This window comes from Lycium barbarum, chromosome 1 (assembly GCF_019175385.1).
Source record: "Lycium barbarum isolate Lr01 chromosome 1, ASM1917538v2, whole genome shotgun sequence".
NCBI lineage: Eukaryota > Viridiplantae > Streptophyta > Magnoliopsida > Solanales > Solanaceae > Lycium > Lycium barbarum.
In genome coordinates, this window is record NC_083337.1 from 155,540,052 (window position 1) to 155,560,407 (window position 20,356).

The 20,356-nt window shown below is 34.2% G+C and overlaps 1 protein-coding gene across 1 annotated transcript; it reads right to left on the minus strand.

Annotated features, from left to right (window-relative positions):
• Positions 1-977: 977 nt before the first annotated feature.
• Positions 978-4,474, minus strand: LOC132598701 (uncharacterized). The gene is made up of 5 exons (XM_060311728.1): positions 4,290-4,474; positions 3,215-3,328; positions 2,820-2,899; positions 1,783-1,907; positions 978-1,335 (listed from the first exon to the last, which is right to left on the minus strand). The coding sequence occupies exons 1-5, from the start codon at positions 4,340-4,342 to the stop codon at positions 1,264-1,266; spliced, it is 444 nt and encodes a 147-aa protein (XP_060167711.1). The 5' UTR covers positions 4,343-4,474; the 3' UTR covers positions 978-1,263.
• Between the last annotated feature and the right edge of the window lie 15,882 nt (positions 4,475-20,356).

A 20,356-nucleotide genomic window follows, 5' to 3' on the forward strand; every position in this document is an offset into this window, starting at 1 on the left:
GTTCCAACACTGCAGTAGCTCCCTTGTGGATTTTGGCATGGACCAGGACATGCGTACAATTGACAGAAACATGCTCCACAGCTGGGTAGTAGCTCTACAGTGCAAAAAGAGGTGGCCTACATCTTCATACTGCTCTTCACATATGGGGCACCTCCTGCAAAGCTGAATTTTCCTCTTTTGGAGGTTGGAATGAGTGAGACAAGCCCATCTAGCCACAATCCAAGAGAAGCTAGAGACTTAGCCAAATTTTTTGCCAAGGGCAAAAACCCCTATTGATACTTGATACCAGCTTCCTGTAACAGCTTCTGACAGTAAAGAGACTCCAACTGATAGAATCTGTTTTGTTGCAGTCCAACTCTATGTTGCTTAGCAGCTGAAGCAAAAGGCATACTCGTTCTATTTCCCAATCATTTACATTCCTAAAAAGATAGAGATTCCAACCTTGTGTTGAATAAAATTCTGCAGTTGCTACATTGTGGTCAATGTAATATAACTGTGTGAGAAAAGAAAGTAGCTCTATGACCCCTGCTGTGATCCACTTAGTTTGTAACTTCAATAGAATGCAAAACATTGACGCAGATAATATGGCTGCGCAACTTTGAAGAAAGACAATTTATGCAACAATGTTTAGTAAGCCTAGGCTTTGGTCCCTATAGTTGGGGATTCAATCAAAGAAAAGAATTGTCTCCCCTACCCTACTCCTCACCCAACAAAATAAGTTTCCAAAGAGAAAAACAGAACAAGCCACGACAATTTTCACATTTGACAATATTGACCCGAAAGATTAAAAAGTGGAGCTGTTATTTGCTCGCATTACAGTTTTTTGCTGTGCCTTGTACCAAAATCAGAGGTCCAACACAAACCGAATTCAATTCATCAATTGAAAGGGCACTATTATCCCCAAAAGAACCAAATTTTAAGGGACAACAACAATTTCACTTAGTTAAGGGACAACAACAATTTCACTTAGAACAATCTGAAGGGATAATTCAGAAGGAAAAAAAATTTAACATCTTCACTTGTAGATTGTATAAACAGCCCACCTTAACTAGATGGGGTAGCATATCACCTTTCTCATCTAGGCAAGTAGAACAAGAGAGTAGTACTAAGATGAGTATTACAATTTACAACTATACAATATATTTGTTAATCAACAACAATGCAGTAAAATCCGAAAGATGCTGACAACTCCGTAGACTTGTCATACATCGCGCTGCTAGAGCCTCAACAGCTTTGCCTAAACATAGAGACTACAAATATCTCTCAGAAATCGGTTGGTGGTTTCAGCCTAACAAGTCTCTTGATTCGATCTTTGTCGATGTTCTCCAGCAAACCCTTCATAATAAACAAAGAAGCATATCATCAGAAAGACTGCACCAAATGGAAGATAGCAAAACTTACATAGAGGATCAAGTAGAACTGTAGAAGTGCCTAGAGAGTTTTACACTCAAAACAATATCTAGCCACTGCTTTGTCATCTGGGATTAAAAAGGATCATCAATCTAAAAATCTATTCAAGTAAAAATTATTTCAAGTAAATTTAGCACTAGGCAAACGGCGATACAAATATGTTTACCAATCTTAATTGTGCATGTCATCTACCAACTCAAAAAAATCTCTGATTTTCCATAATAATGGTAGTATTTGATAAAAAAAAAGGTTTTCTTAGCACTCTATGGTCCTCCTACACTACAAGCTTCATGCCACAGTAACTCGAGGAAATGAGAGCTCCACCTAACAGAAATTTTTTATTGTTCAAACATAAATAAAAATTCCCCTTACCGTCCACACAATCTCATCGAGGCACAAGCAAATCTTTCCATACTTGTCCAGGAAAAGTCTCTCTGTTGGAGGTTTCCCACACACATCCTTGAGAGCTGATGTTATAACAAAGATTGCTTCAGACACTGCAAACGAAGCCCAAAAGATCAGATGAAGAAGAATGGTGGCAACAAAAGCATCACAAAGACCTACAGATGTGGAGCGTAACTCCCAATCAGGACAGGAGGCCATGCTGCTCAACAAAGACACAATGAGGACTATTAGAACAACAAATGTTGACTGACCAGTTGATTTATTTAGTCAGCCAAGTGGAATTAGTGTATGATTTTCTATCTAACCTAATGTAATACTAGCCATAGGCTTCACAAAGTTTTATGTCATGAACGAAATATACACTTCTAAGAAATGTCGAGTAGAGATTTAAAGCTCAGATAGAGAGGCTCTTCAGATACCTTCATAAAGTAGATTTCTTCATTCATGAAATGGAGAGTAATATATTTTGCAGGCTGACCTAAGATATGGCAAGTAGCGGTAAGCTTCTCTTACATAATATACATCACATAATTCAATTACTTTAAGAAACCTCGACCGACATGGCACTTCTTATTTTAAGGTACAAATGATCTTCTAACGTATCTCAAAGAGTAACACTAATATTTGAAAGGGTCATATAGTGGTACAGAAACCTCCAGAATTTCTTAATAGTTAATATACAGCAAAAAGGAACGATAATCAAATGAGCAGTATGTATAAACATCCCACATCACTAAGCTATCATGGTCTGGAACATTGAGCTAATTGTATTTCCAAGGCATTAACAACTCTTACTACAGGTCATAAACTCGTCTCGTCTTATTTCAACTTTTAACCACCCAAAATTTGTGTCAACACACGCTGAATTACATGGATGGAGCACAAATAACATATTGAAGTTAAGCAATTATCCACACGTGACGAAGATAACACAACTTTTAGTTATACTTTTTATGTTCTGATGAGGCCTAGGAAGTAGGAACACCGAACCAGGTATGACTTACAAGAAAGTTCATCATATTCATCCTTCCCGACAAGATAAATGCTTACATCTCCAAGTACTGTATATACAATGTATACAGACCTGCACAAAAGAATATGTGATCCTTTAGAAAACAGTACTAGTATGTCATGATTAGCAAAGTATCTTATGATAAAAGAAATTTCCAATAAAGTTCAGCCTGATAACATATGCAGAAGCAAGTAACTGATATGAATTTGAGTTGGGAAAATAGAATCTTCGAGGGAACTCGTGAGTCACATCCTGCTTCTCAAACAAAAAATCTCTTTCTCCCCCTATGCCTCTTCCACCACCCAATTGTTTCCAGATATATGTTTAAAAAATGGGGACGGATGGGAAATGAAGTAAACAGAGAGTAAGAGAGAGAAGTTTATATACTTGTGGCAAGCAACAAGGAGTTCTTCATTCTTGACCCCTTTAAGATTCTCTGAACCCAGCTTAACTAAGAAAGAACGCCAATGCAGCCGCTCCTCTGCAGGTACTCCATTAAATCTGCATGCAAACCATGAATATAAGGTGATACTTGAGCATCAGTATGAAAGGGATTGGACTGGAAGCATCTGTTAGTTAAACAGGAAATTAGAACTTCTCTTACAACAAATATTAGCATCTTTCCTTAGTAGCAAAATGCAGTACCACGGTATGAATTATTATGTTGTGGAAGTATCAAAATGTGATGTCTTACAAATTTACTTAGTCTTAGCCACAAGAAATAGACAACTAAAGTTTTATTACAAAACATGAAACAGATAAAAGAATAAAATTAGGAGTTCTAGGACATTTACTCATGAATCATGATCAAATCAATCGATAACCTTCAAGTTCTATAGCTTGGAGGAAACCTAAAATAATGTAGGAAAATTGAATACATTTTTCCTTTTCATTTCGTTCCTCATTCTGTTATAGTATGATCTGTACCAGTTAAATTCAGCATAATGTAGCTAATAATTAAATTTCAAATAAAGACATTACAATTCTGAAGATAGGTAAGACTAAACTAGAGACTGGACCGATCCCAAATTTAAAGACATTATGTACGTAATATTTCCTCCGGATAAAAAAAAAAATTCGCTTATCTATTTGCACACCCCTTATGAAACTAATCACTTCAAGAAAAAAATGCGTAAATTAGCTAAACTACCTCTAATTAAATAGGCATTGAGATTTGATCACATAACACTTAATAGGGATAAATCTAAAAAGATAAGGTTAATTGTTTCTTGATTTAATAAGTGAATACTTTTTTTTTTATCCGGAGGGAGTAATACATAGACGTCTTAGGAAAATTAAATTATATATACATAGTTCTAATTTATACAGGGGCACTAATATGCTGGATTGTAAGGTTATCGAGGAAAACATTTTCCTGAAAAGACCAAAATTGTGACCGAATTTAAGCGGCGCAGATGGAAAGTGTATGATAAAAAGATGGGAGATGAGATGTGGGGTTTACCGTTCAACGAGGATGTTGCCTTGGGAGTTGGCGAATAACAGAGCTAGAAGCATTTTCTTACCCCCTTTTCCGATGCGATCGCTTGCTGGGCTCACCAACGAAAACGGATCTCAATCAAAGGCGTCGTTTTTGTCGCTAACGGGTTTGCAATTACAAGTTTTGCTGTTTTTTCTTTTTTTCATTTAGAAAAAGGTCGAGTTTGCCGAAAAATAATTATACTCCGTCTCATACGTGTCGTTTTTTTATTTCACACTTTCCACAAGAAATATTAATTAGAAAATATATTTGATTATTTTACCCTTACTAATATGTCGATAGGGACGGACCTAGCGTATTAGAAGAGGTGGCACGTGCCCCCAGTAATTTCGAAGAAAACTCTCTCTCTCTATATATATATATATATGTATATACCTTAAATATCTATCATATATTTAAAAAGACCCCTCAAGCATATTTGCTGGAGTGGTCCATTTGATCAGCGTGCCCTAGGCCCTTGTTCTTCGCCACGCAACCCGAGTTCGAACCTAGATTGCAGCATACATTTTTTTGCATTTTCGTTTTAAGTTGATAATTGTAAAAAATGCATAAAAAGAAAGCGTTGTTGGCAAGTTTCAAACAAGCAATCTATTGCATGTAAAAGGGAGACCAAACCACTAGTCCACAGAACGCGTTTCATTGAAATGTACCATTTACTTTATATTTATAGGCTAGTACATTGGTTCCATGGGTGTTTTAGTAAAATTATAAGGTAGTGTTGCGTGACATCTCTTTGACTAACGTGCATTTGCCTTTGGTGGTGCCTCCGTCGTCTTCAAATCCTAGATCCGCCTCTGTGTGTCAAAGTTATAATCTCTCTTCATTAAATATTTATTCTATTTGTGTGTTATCTTCATGAATGACAAAATTCTGCTAAGAGTAAAATGAAAGAAAAAACAACTATTTTTGACAACCGCAACAGATAATTTGAGACGGATGGAATATATGAAATGATCTAAATGTGTCCTCTTGTGCACGACACTTTGAATAATGTTCACTGTTCTAGCAGCTGTACCACCACCTTCCTCGACACTCGAAACCATCGATAATCAGATCTCTTCCCTTATATTCAAATTAAATACTTCTAAGTCTCCAATCGACTCAAAATGAAGCTCAAACATATCAATTGCACCATAAAATTGAATTTTCGCCTCTATTGCAACACTATAGATATAATTTGTCGCTAATCCTTCTAATCTATCTATCTATATTATTTTAAAAGCATGAATATAAATGTTTAGTTAACCAAAATACCTTTCAAATATTGAACGACTTTTATACCCTTAATAAGCTCTAATCCTATTTCGTATTGAATCCACTACCTACTGAACGTAAATATCTAACCTTATTTCTAATTGCACTACCTAACAGAATGTAAGCATTATCCTTTTACGACTACAGAACCTAAGGATTATCAACTTAACTAGGAAATTAACTCACGTTTTACATTTGAGTATCTCCTTTTCTTTTCAATTTGAACGGTATCCTAATTTAATTGGATATGAGAGTCAATCACTTCTATTATAAAAAATAAAAATAAAAACTCATTGTTCCCATTCTCCATAGTAAACTTAGCTTTAGTACTGCTTCAAAAAGAAGATGACAAAATTCGGTAAATTTTTTGAAAGGTATTATTTTTTTCAATTATTATACTTTTTTTCAACTTTATGTAGTTTTTCGAGTGCTAATGATGGGGGATTCTAATAATAATTTTGGCTTTTGTGGAAGTATTGTTAAATGTGTATGCGGGATTACGACATTGGAATTCGTATTAGTTTGATAACAATGAGATCCCGCTAAGGCTTATGATGATTACACAATTCTATTATGTGGTATAAACTTATTATCAACTTTAGAGGTTTCTGCGTCAAATTATCAATTGTATTTAGAATATAGAAGCAGTTGAATGTTCAGATTTTATTTATGCATTTTGTAGCATATGAAGCGAGATATATTCGTACGAAGCACGAACATAGAGACTAGTATTATATTAAAAGTACGAAGGACCTTAGAAATGTTGATTGAACTTTTTGCCCTTCATTAAAAGACTATGTAATAGACAAAATAGTCATTTAAAAAAATTAAAATTTATTTATTAATTATTTCTTTGTTTGACTAAAACTCTCAATATTTAGGACTTTAGGGTTAGCAAAAGGCATCTATAAAAGCATTAGGTGTGATTTTCTTTTACAGTTGACAATACACGTACATACGCCGGCCGATAATTTCCACAAAATTGATTATGGGTATAACTCTTTCTCCTAATTCATAAATTTGTACTAATTCTTTTCTGACAACAATATTCTTTTCCAATTTGTATGAAATCATTGTTCCACGTTATTCACCATAAATTGTTTAGGGGTTATCGGACATAAATTGCGGTAATAAAACACAGCAAAGTTTTCGACACGTAGTATTAGTTCTTTTGCCCTTTTCCGAAATTGAGTATTGCATCTATCTTTTAAATATTGAAACACATAATTAATTTAGTGATCTTTGGTCCATATATTGGAATATTTTATACCTTTAAGTTTAAGATGTGATTGAAAATTATATTCTTCAAAGAATGGTTAGACCGGGGGCAAAAGCCTGGTATTTATTTTCACTGTACAATTTTCTTCTTCTGATTTGTTTATTTTTACACACTTATAATTTTGATATCGTCAGGGTTCCTGTTCATGGCTTCAAACCGCTCCGTTGGTATATGTAGTACTTGATTTCTTCTCTTTAGTTTTCTTAATTTGTTTTGCAGCGCAATCTTCAAACAACTGATTGTGCATGAACAAAACCAAGTCTTCCACTCCACTAGCAAAATTGTTGGTAGTCACATGTGGATAAGAGTTCAAGATTAATGGATACGTTAAATGACCCATGCAAATTTATATGAATTCTAACATTTTTCGCATCTCTTCTAATTTTAGTCAGGTACATGTCATGCAGTTAAACTATTTATGACAAGGAATTTCTTTTTAGAAGTAGATAAGATTACTATATATATCATTCACATAGATAAAGTGTTACATTATTTTTGTGCCTTTGGATGTATTTCTTTTGCTCTTTCTTTTTCAATTGTAGTAAAACATAATATATAGTTAATCCCTAGTACCTTTTACTTTCAATTGTGACAACTATCCAACAAATTTTTTAGGATGTGGCATGACTGAGTTATAGCTATTGGAACACATGAATTGCATTAGTTAAAAGATTCATAACAGTTAATTCTTCAGAAGGCTTTCAGGTCCAAAAACATAAAGTAGAGGATTTGATGACAGCTTCATCCTTATAAGTTACAATTGCATGCATAGGCGAGCGGTACTATATATTATAGCTTTTTGTTTTGGGTCTTGATAAAAAAAGAATTAAAAAAAAGAGTGAAGGCCAGATATGGATCAGGGGATGTTATTGTTTAATATACCTATTAAATATTACTGTTATTATTTAATATACCTATTAAAGAGTATAGAAAAGTCGATTAATTTTCCAATTTTCTTTTTTTGTCTATGAACACTTTCTACCATTCAGGAATATTTGAAGTTATATGATAATAGATATATTTGGAATTTTGTAGTAACAGAAGTTCCTATGTAACTTAAATTTTAATTTATCTTTTGGACTAATTCATTCTTCTCTTTCAATTTGATTAGCCAAATCATTCTATTTTTCAATAAGTATGACCATTTCATGTTATGCTAAAAGCACGCAGTGAAAGGTCTTTCGCCTTTTTCACCCTTTAAAAATATATTTAACACTATAAAATAGTCATTTGATTATTCAGCTAATATTTAGATATAGACATTTAATTATATCCCTAAAATTTAGTACTTCTTCTGTATCTTTTAGGATTAAGAGTCCTTTTTTCTTCCCACTACATAAAAAAATAATTAGCCCCACTTTCAATTTCTTTTAGATGCAGGAGTCCTTTTATTGGTCTATTCTTAAATTTTTATGGTATAATTGGAAACAAAATACAAGGAAAATAAAATGAAATGAAAAAAAAAATGGAAAATTCAGGAACAATGAAACAAGGGAAGAATTTTTTCATTACAAGTATTCTTACTGAAATTGCAATGAGAAATTTACCTTATTAATACTATACCTTATATGTAATGAATTGTCAGAAGGTAAATGCTTTAAAAAAGAGTACTTGTAGCAATATATAATTTGGCATGTCCCCAATTAATATAAATTGAATATACAATAAAGCTTGTCATTTAGTGCAAGAAATTTATTGATATGAAAATTTTCACAAAGACCACAGGATATAGACAAATTTTGTCTGAGGCACGAAACACCTTAGCAAAATATTGATCGCCTTTTTTGACCTTCAAGAATAGTATCTACATTAGGCGGAATGTTATTTAATTATTGTTTTATTTATTAGGATTTTGAGATCAACTAAGATTTGTATATCAGATATTTCCTTATTTTATGCTAAGTTGGAAATCCTAATATTTAGGATCTAAAATCTATTAAGATTTTACTTCAAACTTCAAATAAAAATTGTAATATTTAAGTCATTTACCATATTTAAATTCTGAATCAATTACTATATTTTTATTATTTGAGTTTAAGTAATTATTTTTGTTCGGTAAATAACACCGCCATAAACATTGTTCGGGCAGAAAATTGCACTTTTTTTGAGCTTTGACTTTTATTATGTAACATAATTAATAAAAAATCTTTATTTTGTTAAAATGGTAGTACCAAAGGTTCATTAAGTATTAGTACAAAAATAATTTAAAATTTTTATTTTGAAAACCTTTAATGTACTTTGGGTGTAATTAGTTTTCTGCAAATAGGATTAAAAGGGACAATCATAAGTTTGAAAAGAAACATTATGACATAATTTGTTAGAATTTATAAAAAAGGAATTCACTGAAAATGGTAAATATGTTTTCTGAAAGTGTTTCAAATAGATTTCCTCTTAAAACTATAGCATTTTAGTAAAGTTTTATTTATTATGAAAAAAGTGAGAGAAGGACAAGTTTTTTGTTGAATAATTTTTCTTAATCCTGAGAAGCAGTAGCAGCAAAACTACTATGGAAAGATCAAGTTTAAGTCCAAATTAATTATTTCTATCTATGAGTTGAGACTTAATAATTTATTAATAGTGCATAATACTAAATATTCAGAGGCCATATAATAAACAATAGTGTTACTAATATATAGACGAAGATAACATCTGCACATCGCCTTCAACTCATCAAAATATGGTGAAAATAGTTGATCGACTAAAATGTCTACAAAAATTTCACTCTTTAATCAAACTCTTCTATAATATTTATGCACAAAAAAAAAATGTATTCCAATAAACTCTATTCCATTTAAATAAATTCTCTAAATCTATCATTATTGTACTTTTTAAATCAACATTAAATTTTAAAAATATTCACAGTTTGTATATTCAGTAAAATATTGAATTCATCTATCATGACCGTGTAATAACATTATACTTTCGTCATTTAGATAATGTATTATGAAAATGTATTTTTCTTATAAAAATTATTTATTGATTCACGCGATTGCACATAGTAAAATATAAAAGAATACAAAACAAATGAATCCTTGATCAAATGATTAAAATATGAAGGAAAAACTAAATAATAAAACGTCAATTGTCGCTAATCCTATATAGTGTTTGTTGTCAAATGAGAGACGCGCTTTGGTCACGCGTAAAGTGCGTACGCTAAAACTAGTAACCAATAGTAATGACAAAGCTGCATATTAACTTTTTCATGCTAAAACAAAATTAGGCTAATGTGTCCTCTTGTGCTCGACACTTTGAATAATGGTCACTATTACAGCAGTTGTACCACCGCCTTCTTTGACACTGGAAACCGTCAGTGGTCAGATCTCTTCCCTTACATTCAAATTAAATACTTCTAAGTCTCAAATCGACTCAAAATGAAACTCAAACATGTCAATTGCACCATAAAATTGAAATTTCGCCTCTATTGCAACTCTATAGACATAATTTGTCGCTAATCTTTCTAATAACCAATAGTAATGACAAAGCTGCATATTAACTTTTTCATGGTAAAACAAATTTAGGTACATAGAATTCATCTCTTAATAATTTGTAGCAGTATTGTAGCTCAAGGTGTATTAGTGTTTGAGAGGTGGTTTCATGCCAACTATATAAGGTGATAGGATAAAGGTGTGAGAAAGATCATCTGAATGTGGTCATTATTGTGTGAAATTTTTGTGTCCTCTTTCTTTAAGTGTCGTGGGTGTAGGGGACTAGTGGTGGCGGAGTAACCGTGTTCTTCATGTGGTGCTTGTAGAGCGGAGCTAATCATTTGTTATGGCAATGAACTGATGATCAATTTAGACGAGTGGTCGATGTTGGGTGAAAATAATGATGGTCAAATCTATACCATTTTCAAAAGCTTAGGGCCAAATTTAGACAATTTTACACACTTCAAGGTAATTTTAACTCTTCTCCCTAATAAAAAAGTCTTCGTGTTGGATACGTGACATTACTAGATGTTAAATATTATCATTATGGATTAAGGTTGCTTCGTTAGTCAATACAAAATAATGTACTCTATTTTTTGTGTGATCAATTGTAGATTTGATCAAACTATTAACAAATGATACATTTGAATAATTTCACATAGTTCATAAATAGATCAATACCTTTTTCATGTTTTTATTTCTTTTAACTATAGGAATTGTATTCGGTCCCCCTTCCCCTTGTTTGAGAATATTTCCTGTGTTGTGCTTGTTTGGTTTAGAACTAATTGTTTTGATATGGATATAGAAGTCTATATCATTACTAATTCATTAGATAAGTTGAGGGGTGGTCTCTAGTCAATACAACAACAACATATTCAGTGGAACCCCACAATGTGGGGTCTGGCGAAGGTAGAGTGTGCGCAGATCTTTACCCCCACCTTGAAAGATAGGGGGTTGCTTCCGAAAAACTCTCGGCTCAAGAGAGAACAAGACAAAAAGGTCAAATAAGGACAGGCATATCAAAGCAATATGAAAGTGAGAAATAACAAAAGCGAGAAAGTCATGATAAAATAGTCCGGAAAGAAAGGCAATAGCTACCATAGATAAATTAGATAATCGAAGTACAAGACCTAGTAAATATAGCAGAAATCAAAGGGCAATAAACGAATGAGCAAAATTACAACTATTAGTACGAAAGAATAAGCAAGACTACCTACTAGCCTTCTATCCAAATATGAGTCCTCCACAACCTCCTATCTAAGATCATGTCCTTGATAAGTTGAAACTGGGCCCTGTCCTGTCTAATTACCTCTCCTCAATACTTCTTTGGCCGACCTCTACCTCTCCTGAAGCCGTCCATAGCTAACCTCTCACATCTCCTCACTGGCGCATTTATGTCTCTCCTCTTCACATGCCCAAACCATTTCAGTTTCGCTTCCCGCATCTTGTCCTCCACTGATGTCATTCCCACCTTGTCCCGGATATTTTCATTCCTAATCCTATCTCTCCTAGTGTGCCCACACATCCACCGCAACATTCTCATTTCCATGACTTTCATCTTCTGAACGTGAGAGTTCTTGACTGGACAACAAAGTCGGTCTAACCACCACTTTGTAGAACTTTCCTTTAAGTTTCAGTGGGACTTTCTTGTCACACAGCACTCCCAAAACGAGCCTCTATTTCTGCACCAATAAGATGTGTAAGATCATCTTCGATATCCCCATTTCCTTGTATAATAGACCCAACATACTTGAAACTTCCTTTCTTTTGGATAGCCTGGGTACTAAGCCTCACTTCCATGTAAGCCTCATGTGGTACGCCACTGAAGCTACACTCCAAGTACTCTGTCTTGGTCCTACTCAACTTGTATCCTTTAGACTCCAACGTCTGTCTCCAACCCTCTAGCTTAGGGTTAACTCCGCTGCGAATCTCACCAATGAAGACTATGTCATCCGCGAACAAACATACACCATGGCCCGTCATCTTGAATTTGTCGCTTCAATCCATCCATCTCCAAGGCAAATATAAACGGGCTAAGAGCTGATCCCTGATGCAACCGCTTCAGAACTGGGAAGTGATCCAAGTCTCCACTTACTGTCGTTACCTAGGTCTTGGATCCATCATACATGTACTTTATCGCTATAATGTACGTCTCATGTACATTTTTAGCCTCCAAGCATCTCCATAAGACCTTTCTTGGCACTTTGTTGTAAGCCTTTTCTAGGTTGATGAATACCATGTGCAAGTCCCTCTTCCGCTCCCTATACTTCTCCACCAATCTCCTTAAAATATGAATGGCTTCTGTATTAGAGGGCCCCGACATGAACTAAATTGGTTCTCTGAAATAGACACGCCTCTCCTTATCCTTATCTCCACCATCCTTTCCCACACTTTCATAGTGCAGCTTAGCAACTTGATACCTCTATAGTTGTTGCATCTTTGAATGTCGCCCTTATTCATGTACAAAGGAATCATTGTACTCCATCTCAATTCTTTGAGTATCTTCACCGTCTTGAAAATGACATTAAATAACCCAATCAGCCACTTCAAGCCTACCCTGCCTGTACTCTTCCAAAATTCCCCAGAAATCTCGTCAGGTCTGGTTGCTCTTCCTTTGCGCATCTTACGAACAACACCCTTAACCTCCTTAACCTTTATACTCCTACAATATCAAAGTCGCGACGCCTCTCAGAGTACTCCAAATCTCCCAACACAATGTCTCTGTCCCCATATTCGTTCAAGAGTTTATGAAAGTATGACTGCAATCTCTGCCAGTAATAATATGAATAAAAAATTGCCTTATAAATTTTATGTAGATTTTATTTGTCAAAATTTTATATTCTTTTAACCGATATTCCGCGACAATGACCACATAGTTAAATGAATATTTATAATAGACCATAAAGTTGATACCAATTTGGTGTTATTGGCCTAGCGCAAAAGCCTTAACCAATTTGTTGACTCGTTTATTTGCGCTTAGATGATAGAGACTAGCTGAGTCCAAAATTTTTTTAGCCCAAAAAATAATGTTTGGAACCAAACTAACCCTTTAAAAAAAAAAAACAAAGTAGGTTTCACGCACAGAATATGTGCATGAAGGGCGTAACAAAAATCCACCAAAAACCTCCCATTTCCAGCATACTCTTCTCTTTTATTTCCTCCATTTTCACCCTTTCAACACACTTTTGCACTCCCAAAAACATGTCTCAAAGTTTTAAAACTTCAAAGTTTGCTATGCAATCCGATATTTGTGAATGCGGTTATTACTGTAAACTAAAAACATCGAAGACCCAAGATAATCCAGATCGCCGTTTTTGGCGTTGTAAAGTGCCCGAAGTAAGTGTTTTTACATTTTTTAGTGTTTTTTTTTCACGTTATCCACATATTTTACTTTTAAAAAAATTAATTTTCTTGTAATGTTTATAGGATATGGGCGGTTGCAAACACTTTCAGTGCGAAGATAGCATTCACGTGGATAAAACGGTGGCGGCGAAGTTTAAAAATTCACTTTTTGATAGAAATACCACGACTTCACGTATCTCTAAAGATACCGCTAAGTTGGACTCGTAATTTAAGCTTGTGGAAGCTGAAGAAAAAATTGAACTTTTGGAGGTCTTGCTCACCAGTTCAAAAAAAAAAAATGAATTTTGCTTAAGGCTAACCTTAGAGACGCTCAACACGAGATAATAGCTTTGAAAGAAAAACTTAAATTGTGAAGGATTATTTGTGCTATCTTGTTGTTGTTTAGTATTTATATGTATTTATTTTATTAAGTTTAATATTTCTATGGATTATGTTTTTTACTAGTTGTACCTTTTCCCCTATAATATAATCCGCACCCTTTATGTACTAATTTATTTGTGTTTCTTTGTTAAATTGTCAATTAATAATAGACTTTAACAATAAAAGCAAATTGAAAACATGCCAAACTAATTCAAATTGATGACTTCATCATAAAATAAAAATACAAATTAACAGCCTTAGTCCGAAACTTAAATGACTCATAATCTAACACAGTGAGCCTAAATAGACCCTAATCGTCATCAGAATAGAAGTCCTCAATATCGTCCTCAGAACGATATTGGCGGTCTCTTAACACATTTTTTTTCCAGGAGATGTTAGTTCTCTACCGGTTGATGATGCTTGTTCTTCGGTCAACTTTAGCATGTAAAATCTACAACGTTTTGCAAGCATTCTGTTGTTTTCTTTTCTAATCCTTTGTACGACAAATTTGCAAGTTTCTGGACTTACTAGAGGCATGGTTATTGAGTACCTTGTTGGGATTGGAGCGTAGAGATTTTCCAAGTCACGAACAAGACGTTCTGATTCGGCAAACCGATGTGACCATTCTCGGCGAAACCCGCAATAATAGTCTCGCGAATCTGAATATTTCACACTGCCGAAATCATTATTACGCTCTATAAGAAAGTGAGGATTCAATTCGTCTAGTTTGAAATCACTGTTATCACTCGAGAAACTGCTATGATTTGGTTCTTTTGGAAGGAGTAAAGACCAAGCTGCGTTTTTACTACTCGACATTGAATACGTTGTAGTCTAATAATAAAAGAAAAAGCTACTTATATAGTTGCAAACCCCCAAGTACCCTCGGGGTAGGGGGGGGGGGTCTTTATGACCCTACCAACTTACCTTATTATAAGAAAAATATTAATCTTCATCGGACATTTCACAGTCCGAATCCCACTTGGATCTAAATCTTGTGTTAGATTGTACACCATATTCTACCCCTATGGTAACATATTTGCATCCGATTGTTCTCTTCGCGAAAACGATTCAGAGCAAAATTAAACTCTTGTGGAGTTCCATGAGGTATTGACATAGCACGTTTTTTTGGGCATTTAATGTAACACCTCATAGCTTCGGGCGAAGGTTTGACTCATAAGATGATAATATAATGGAACCAATATGAGGGTTATAGGAAGTGTTTTGAAGTTAATCAAGTCATAAGAAATGTCTTTGGGCAAAGCAAAGTTGGAAGCCACTCTACGGGGCATGTTTGCAAGTGAGTTTGTAGAAGGTCTTACTTCCTACGATTATAACCCCTTTATTAATTTGGAATTTGGGAAAACTTCCTGAATAAAAGCTGTAGCCCTTTGAAATACCTTTCCAACGGTATATTATGGGGGTCAAGGGGACATCTGTACAAAAAGTTATGGCAATTTTACTGAAGAAGTATAGAGCAGTCCATTCACTTGTCATGTTATACGAACTACTTGTGCGGCCCATATAATTTTATACGGACCATATAAGTCGTCCGTACTTCATGACGCTCCAAATCGACGTTCTGTTCAGCCATGATGAAATATGGTCATATTATACGGACCGTATAATACGTCCATATAACTTCCGCCTCACTTTTGTATAAATTCAAGCCTTGAGTTCTTTTATTTCATTATTCACAATTCCAAGCCCTAGCAACAATCCAAAACATCAAGGTAAGTCAATCCAAACCCTTCCAACTCAATTCTAACATATACTCTAATCATCTAAGTAAGAAATCATTGTTCACAAACTAGGGTTTTCAAGAAAACCCATCTCAAGGTTCAAGAATCAAGATTTAGGAAATCTTCTCCAAAACTCAAGTCTCTAATTCAAGTTTTGGAGCAATTAAGGTATGTAGAACTTCTATCCACATGTGGGAATCTCTACGTTCTTCCCCATGCTCTGTTTCTTGATATCCATGAAGTTCAAATCCTAGGGCATTAAACCCAACATATTGATAGCCCGTATTTATGTACATGAATTTTGTATCTATATTCGTTATTGTATTCCTAATCTTCCATTACGGTTATTAGGAACTCTAGCTTAATCCATGAATCATGAATTCTTCCTCATGTGTTCTCATTATGTTTATATGAAACTTTATGATTTTATCTAGCAAGTTACAAGCATGTTTTCAAGTCAATTATATATATATATATATATATATATATATATATATATATATATATATATATATATATAATTATGAACTATTGTTATTACTCATGAATCAAGAACATGTTTGCAAGACTATAACAAGTTATCTCATGAAACCATATTACAAGATATTTCATGAAACCATGTTACAAGTTATTTCGTGAAATCATGATTACAAGTTATTTACAAGTTATTTCACGAAAATCATGGGCTTCTTAGCCAACTATATCATGTTCATGTTTTTGGGAATTGCTTAGTTAACCGAGAAGGCTCAGATAGCCTGAAACTACGTTGCCACCGTAGGATAAGGGTTGTCAGCAAGGAGGCAACACCTTCATTATGCAGTTTGGATCCTTACATGCTTATTATTACTTAAATCTCATATCCCTGGCAAGGTGTGAGTGTTCTGCGTTCCCCACATTACGAGCAATTTTACATACATGTATTTCCATTGATTTACTGTTTAAGACTTTACTCACGTTTCATGCTCATGTTCAAGTTACATTCAGTTTCAGTTCATGTCCTATACCTATGTTGTGCCATGTTCTTCATTTCAGCAGGTTTTACATACTAGTACTATTCACCATGTACTAACGTCCCTTTTGCCCGGGGCCTGCACTTCACGGCGCAGATACCGATTTTCAGGAGCATACATCTGCGCAGTAGGGTCACTTCAGTTATTAGCTTATTGGTGAGCTCCATTCCTCTCGGGGTTCAGCATGGAGTCTGCATTAGTATTCAGTTTATGGTAGCCCAGGGCCATATCCTGGTAGTTAGTATTCAAACATGTTTTAGAGGTTTCATAGACAGATGTTAGTTCACAGAGTCAGTTATGCTTTCATGTTTGCAGACTATTATGTTTGCATGATATTTCATGCTATGAGATAATTTCAAAACTTTATTCCGCAAATTATATTTTCATGATTCATTTAAATTGCATCATATAGATCATATTGTTTTGATGCCCATGTTGACAAGCAAGCCATGAGGTTCGCTCGGACACATGCAAGCAAGGCCCGAGTGTCGTGTTACGCCCAGGCCATGGTTCGGGGCGTGACATTTAAGCCCTACTGAAGCTAACTTTTGCTCCAGTGCTTTAGCCTCCCTAACACGCCAATTTCACTTCTCTCTCATTGTTTTATTGTATTCTCGACTGAATCTTTTGTTAGGGTTATTTGAGTAATGAAAATCATCATCATCTAGTTCTCATGTCCTACCCATTGCTTCAAATATGTTTGCTGGGGTAAAACATGTAATAGAATCAAGATTATCAAATTGGGTGTAGAATGTCATGATAACTCGTTTTAAAGTGAATACTAGTTGTTTGTCAATCATGTTATATATAGTACTGCATTTTTTTACCATTTTATTTGAATTTAATTCATATTGCATAACATTTCAATGCGCAATATAACATGATTTGACAACACATCATGGTTGAAAATTATAACTTTTTTATAACACATAAAGGACCGATTTGACAACACATCATGCATGCCAATTTCAGTTTTTTTATGCCACCCATGCTTGATTTGACAATACATCATGCATGCCAATTTCAGTTTTTTAATAACACATAAATGACCGATTTGACAATACAATGCTGCAATATTTGATCGTTTTATTAAACATTAATTCACATTGCGCAACATTTCGATGCGCAATACAAGTGTATTTATACCCATGCTTGATTTGACTACACGCCATGCATGTCAATTTCAACATTTTTATCACATTTTTTTATCTTTTTATTTGAATTTAATTCATATTGCGCAAAATTTCAATGCGCAATATAACAAGATTTGACAACACATCATGGTTGAAAATTACAGCTTTTTTATCACACATAAAGGACTGATTTGATAGCACATTATGCATGTCAATTTCAGCTTTTTTATGACACCCATGCTTGATTTGATAATACATCATGCATGCCAATTTCAGCTTTTTTATGACACATAAATGACCGATTTAACAATACAATGCATGAAATGACGAAAATAGTGACTATTGCGCAACATTTCAATGCGCAATAGGGGTCAATATGAATCTATTTAAGAAAAATGTTGGACAAGGTAAAAACTCATACATTTGATAAGTTTAAGTCTATTAAGTCATTCAAAAAAAAAAAAATCAAACTTCATACAAAAAATGGCTCAAGATATTCCACCAGTTAGAGTTTCACTACATTGGGATGGTATTATCCTTGATGATAATAGTACAGTTTGTTACAATAAAAGACCAAAAGTTCATGTTAAATGTCCACTTGAAATGTCTTATGAATCACTAGTCACTTACATACATGAAAAAATGAACATTAGTCCAGATGAGTATGAAATCTCTATAACAGACAGATATCCACAATCAGTTTCCCATGGTATAGTGCTTGGTATGCATTATATCAATGATGATGATTCTTTGAGGGATTGTTTGAATGCGCCAGAAGAATATAAACATTTAATCCCCGTTAATGTTCATGAGATGTATGTTGAAAAGATACCCCGAAAGGTCTCTCAAGAACAGCCCAGTCAAGTTAATACTTATGGAGATATTAGTTCTTACGGGAGCATTTTGAGTAGCCAGGTGCCTATGGAAAATCTAACCCAACAATTTAATCAAACTTGGTAAATATGCATTCTTATATTATTATTTTGTGTAGCAGCACGTGTTTATTTTATGTATTGGTAAATAACCATTTTTAAATCTTTGTAGGGGTTATAGACCTGATACGAGTAATATTGGGCAATCATATCAATTTAGTGGAGCAGCTCATTATTATCAAAACTCTCAGTTCAGTGGAGCTGATTATTATAATAATTCTAAGTTCGGTGCAGCTGATTATTATCAAAACTCGCCAGTGGTACCAACTATGGATGTTGAGCAGTCCTTTCAGTTTGATGGAGTTGATCATTCTCCACACCATGCTCATTCTCAATATGTGTAGGTTCATCACCTTGATGGTGAATAATTAATATATATATATATATATATATATATATATATATATATATATATATTTGAATTTGGAATTTAACATATGCTTTTTATCGTGTAGGAGGAGGCCTTTCTTAGATGGCGCTGATTGTCCAAGTTATGTGGATACATCAGAGAGTGATGGCGATGAACCCGCTAATAATGCAGAGGTAACTGATGATGAAGATAGTGAAGGGGATGAAGAAGATATGCATTTTAGTCTCCCGAACCAACCAGAACCAACTCACCACCATGTACCACCTCCGATGGCGAAAAACCCAATTCCTGACAGCCCAATGCAGTGGCATTCTGACTATATTCCATATCTTGACAGTCTACAAGGTCGTGAGGATGCATTTGTCTTCACAAGAGATGATGATCAAAGTCGCCAAAAAACGTGGATTGAACCAAAAAATCTCATGACTGATGATTGCGTCCTTGCAAAGGGAATGATGTTCATATCAAAAAAGGCGTTGCAGCGGGCTGTCAAAATTTATTGTATAAAGGATATGAGGGAGTTTAAGGTTGATGACTCAAACAAATCGGTATAGAGGCTGGTTTCTAAGTGAAAGACTCAAGGCTATAACAAAATAAAAAGACATAAAAGAAAAAAGCAACCTAATACAAAGTAGAGTAATTTTTTCTTTTCTATCTTTCTTGAACCGGAAAAGTACTTTCATAGCTTTGGGAGTAAAACAAAAGAGATTAACCAAAACCCTATAAAATATGACACTTAAACCTAAATATAACAAGTTTTTAAACTTACTTCGCAGCACTTTACAACCCCTAAAACGACGATCCAAATGTATATGTATACTTGATGTAATGAGCCGATATTATTATACGCTAAAAAAATATTAAATTCTATATAAAATATTTATATTCCGGTATTTTGAAACGTGACTAATCTTCGGTTAAAGTACGGAAAAAAGCTTAATTTTGAGTTTGATTTCCAAAGAACAAAGGCTGGGGTCGGGGGGAAAGAAGATTTCACGCATAGATTCTGTGCGTGAAGCCTACTTTGATTTTTTTTTAAAAGGATTAGTTTAGTTCTTAACGTTATTTTTTGGGTTAGCAAAGTTCCGGACTCAGACTAGGTAGCCATTTTTGATTTAACCGATCGGACATTCAGGCTAAACTTGCGCTTAATGAAGGAATATTTT

Excerpts from the sequence above, each read along its gene's own strand:
- LOC132598701 (XM_060311728.1), bottom strand. The coding sequence starts at position 4,342 with ATGCTTCTAGCTCTGTTATTCGCCAACTCCCAAGGCAACATCCTCGTT. Across the intron at positions 2,900-3,214 it reads CTCCTTGTTGCTTGCCACAA|GTCTGTATACATTGTATATA; the intron begins GTATATAAACTT and ends TCTTTTGTGCAG. Across the intron at positions 1,908-2,819 it reads TGAATATGATGAACTTTCTT|TGTCTGAAGCAATCTTTGTT; the intron begins GTAAGTCATACC and ends CTTCGTTTGCAG.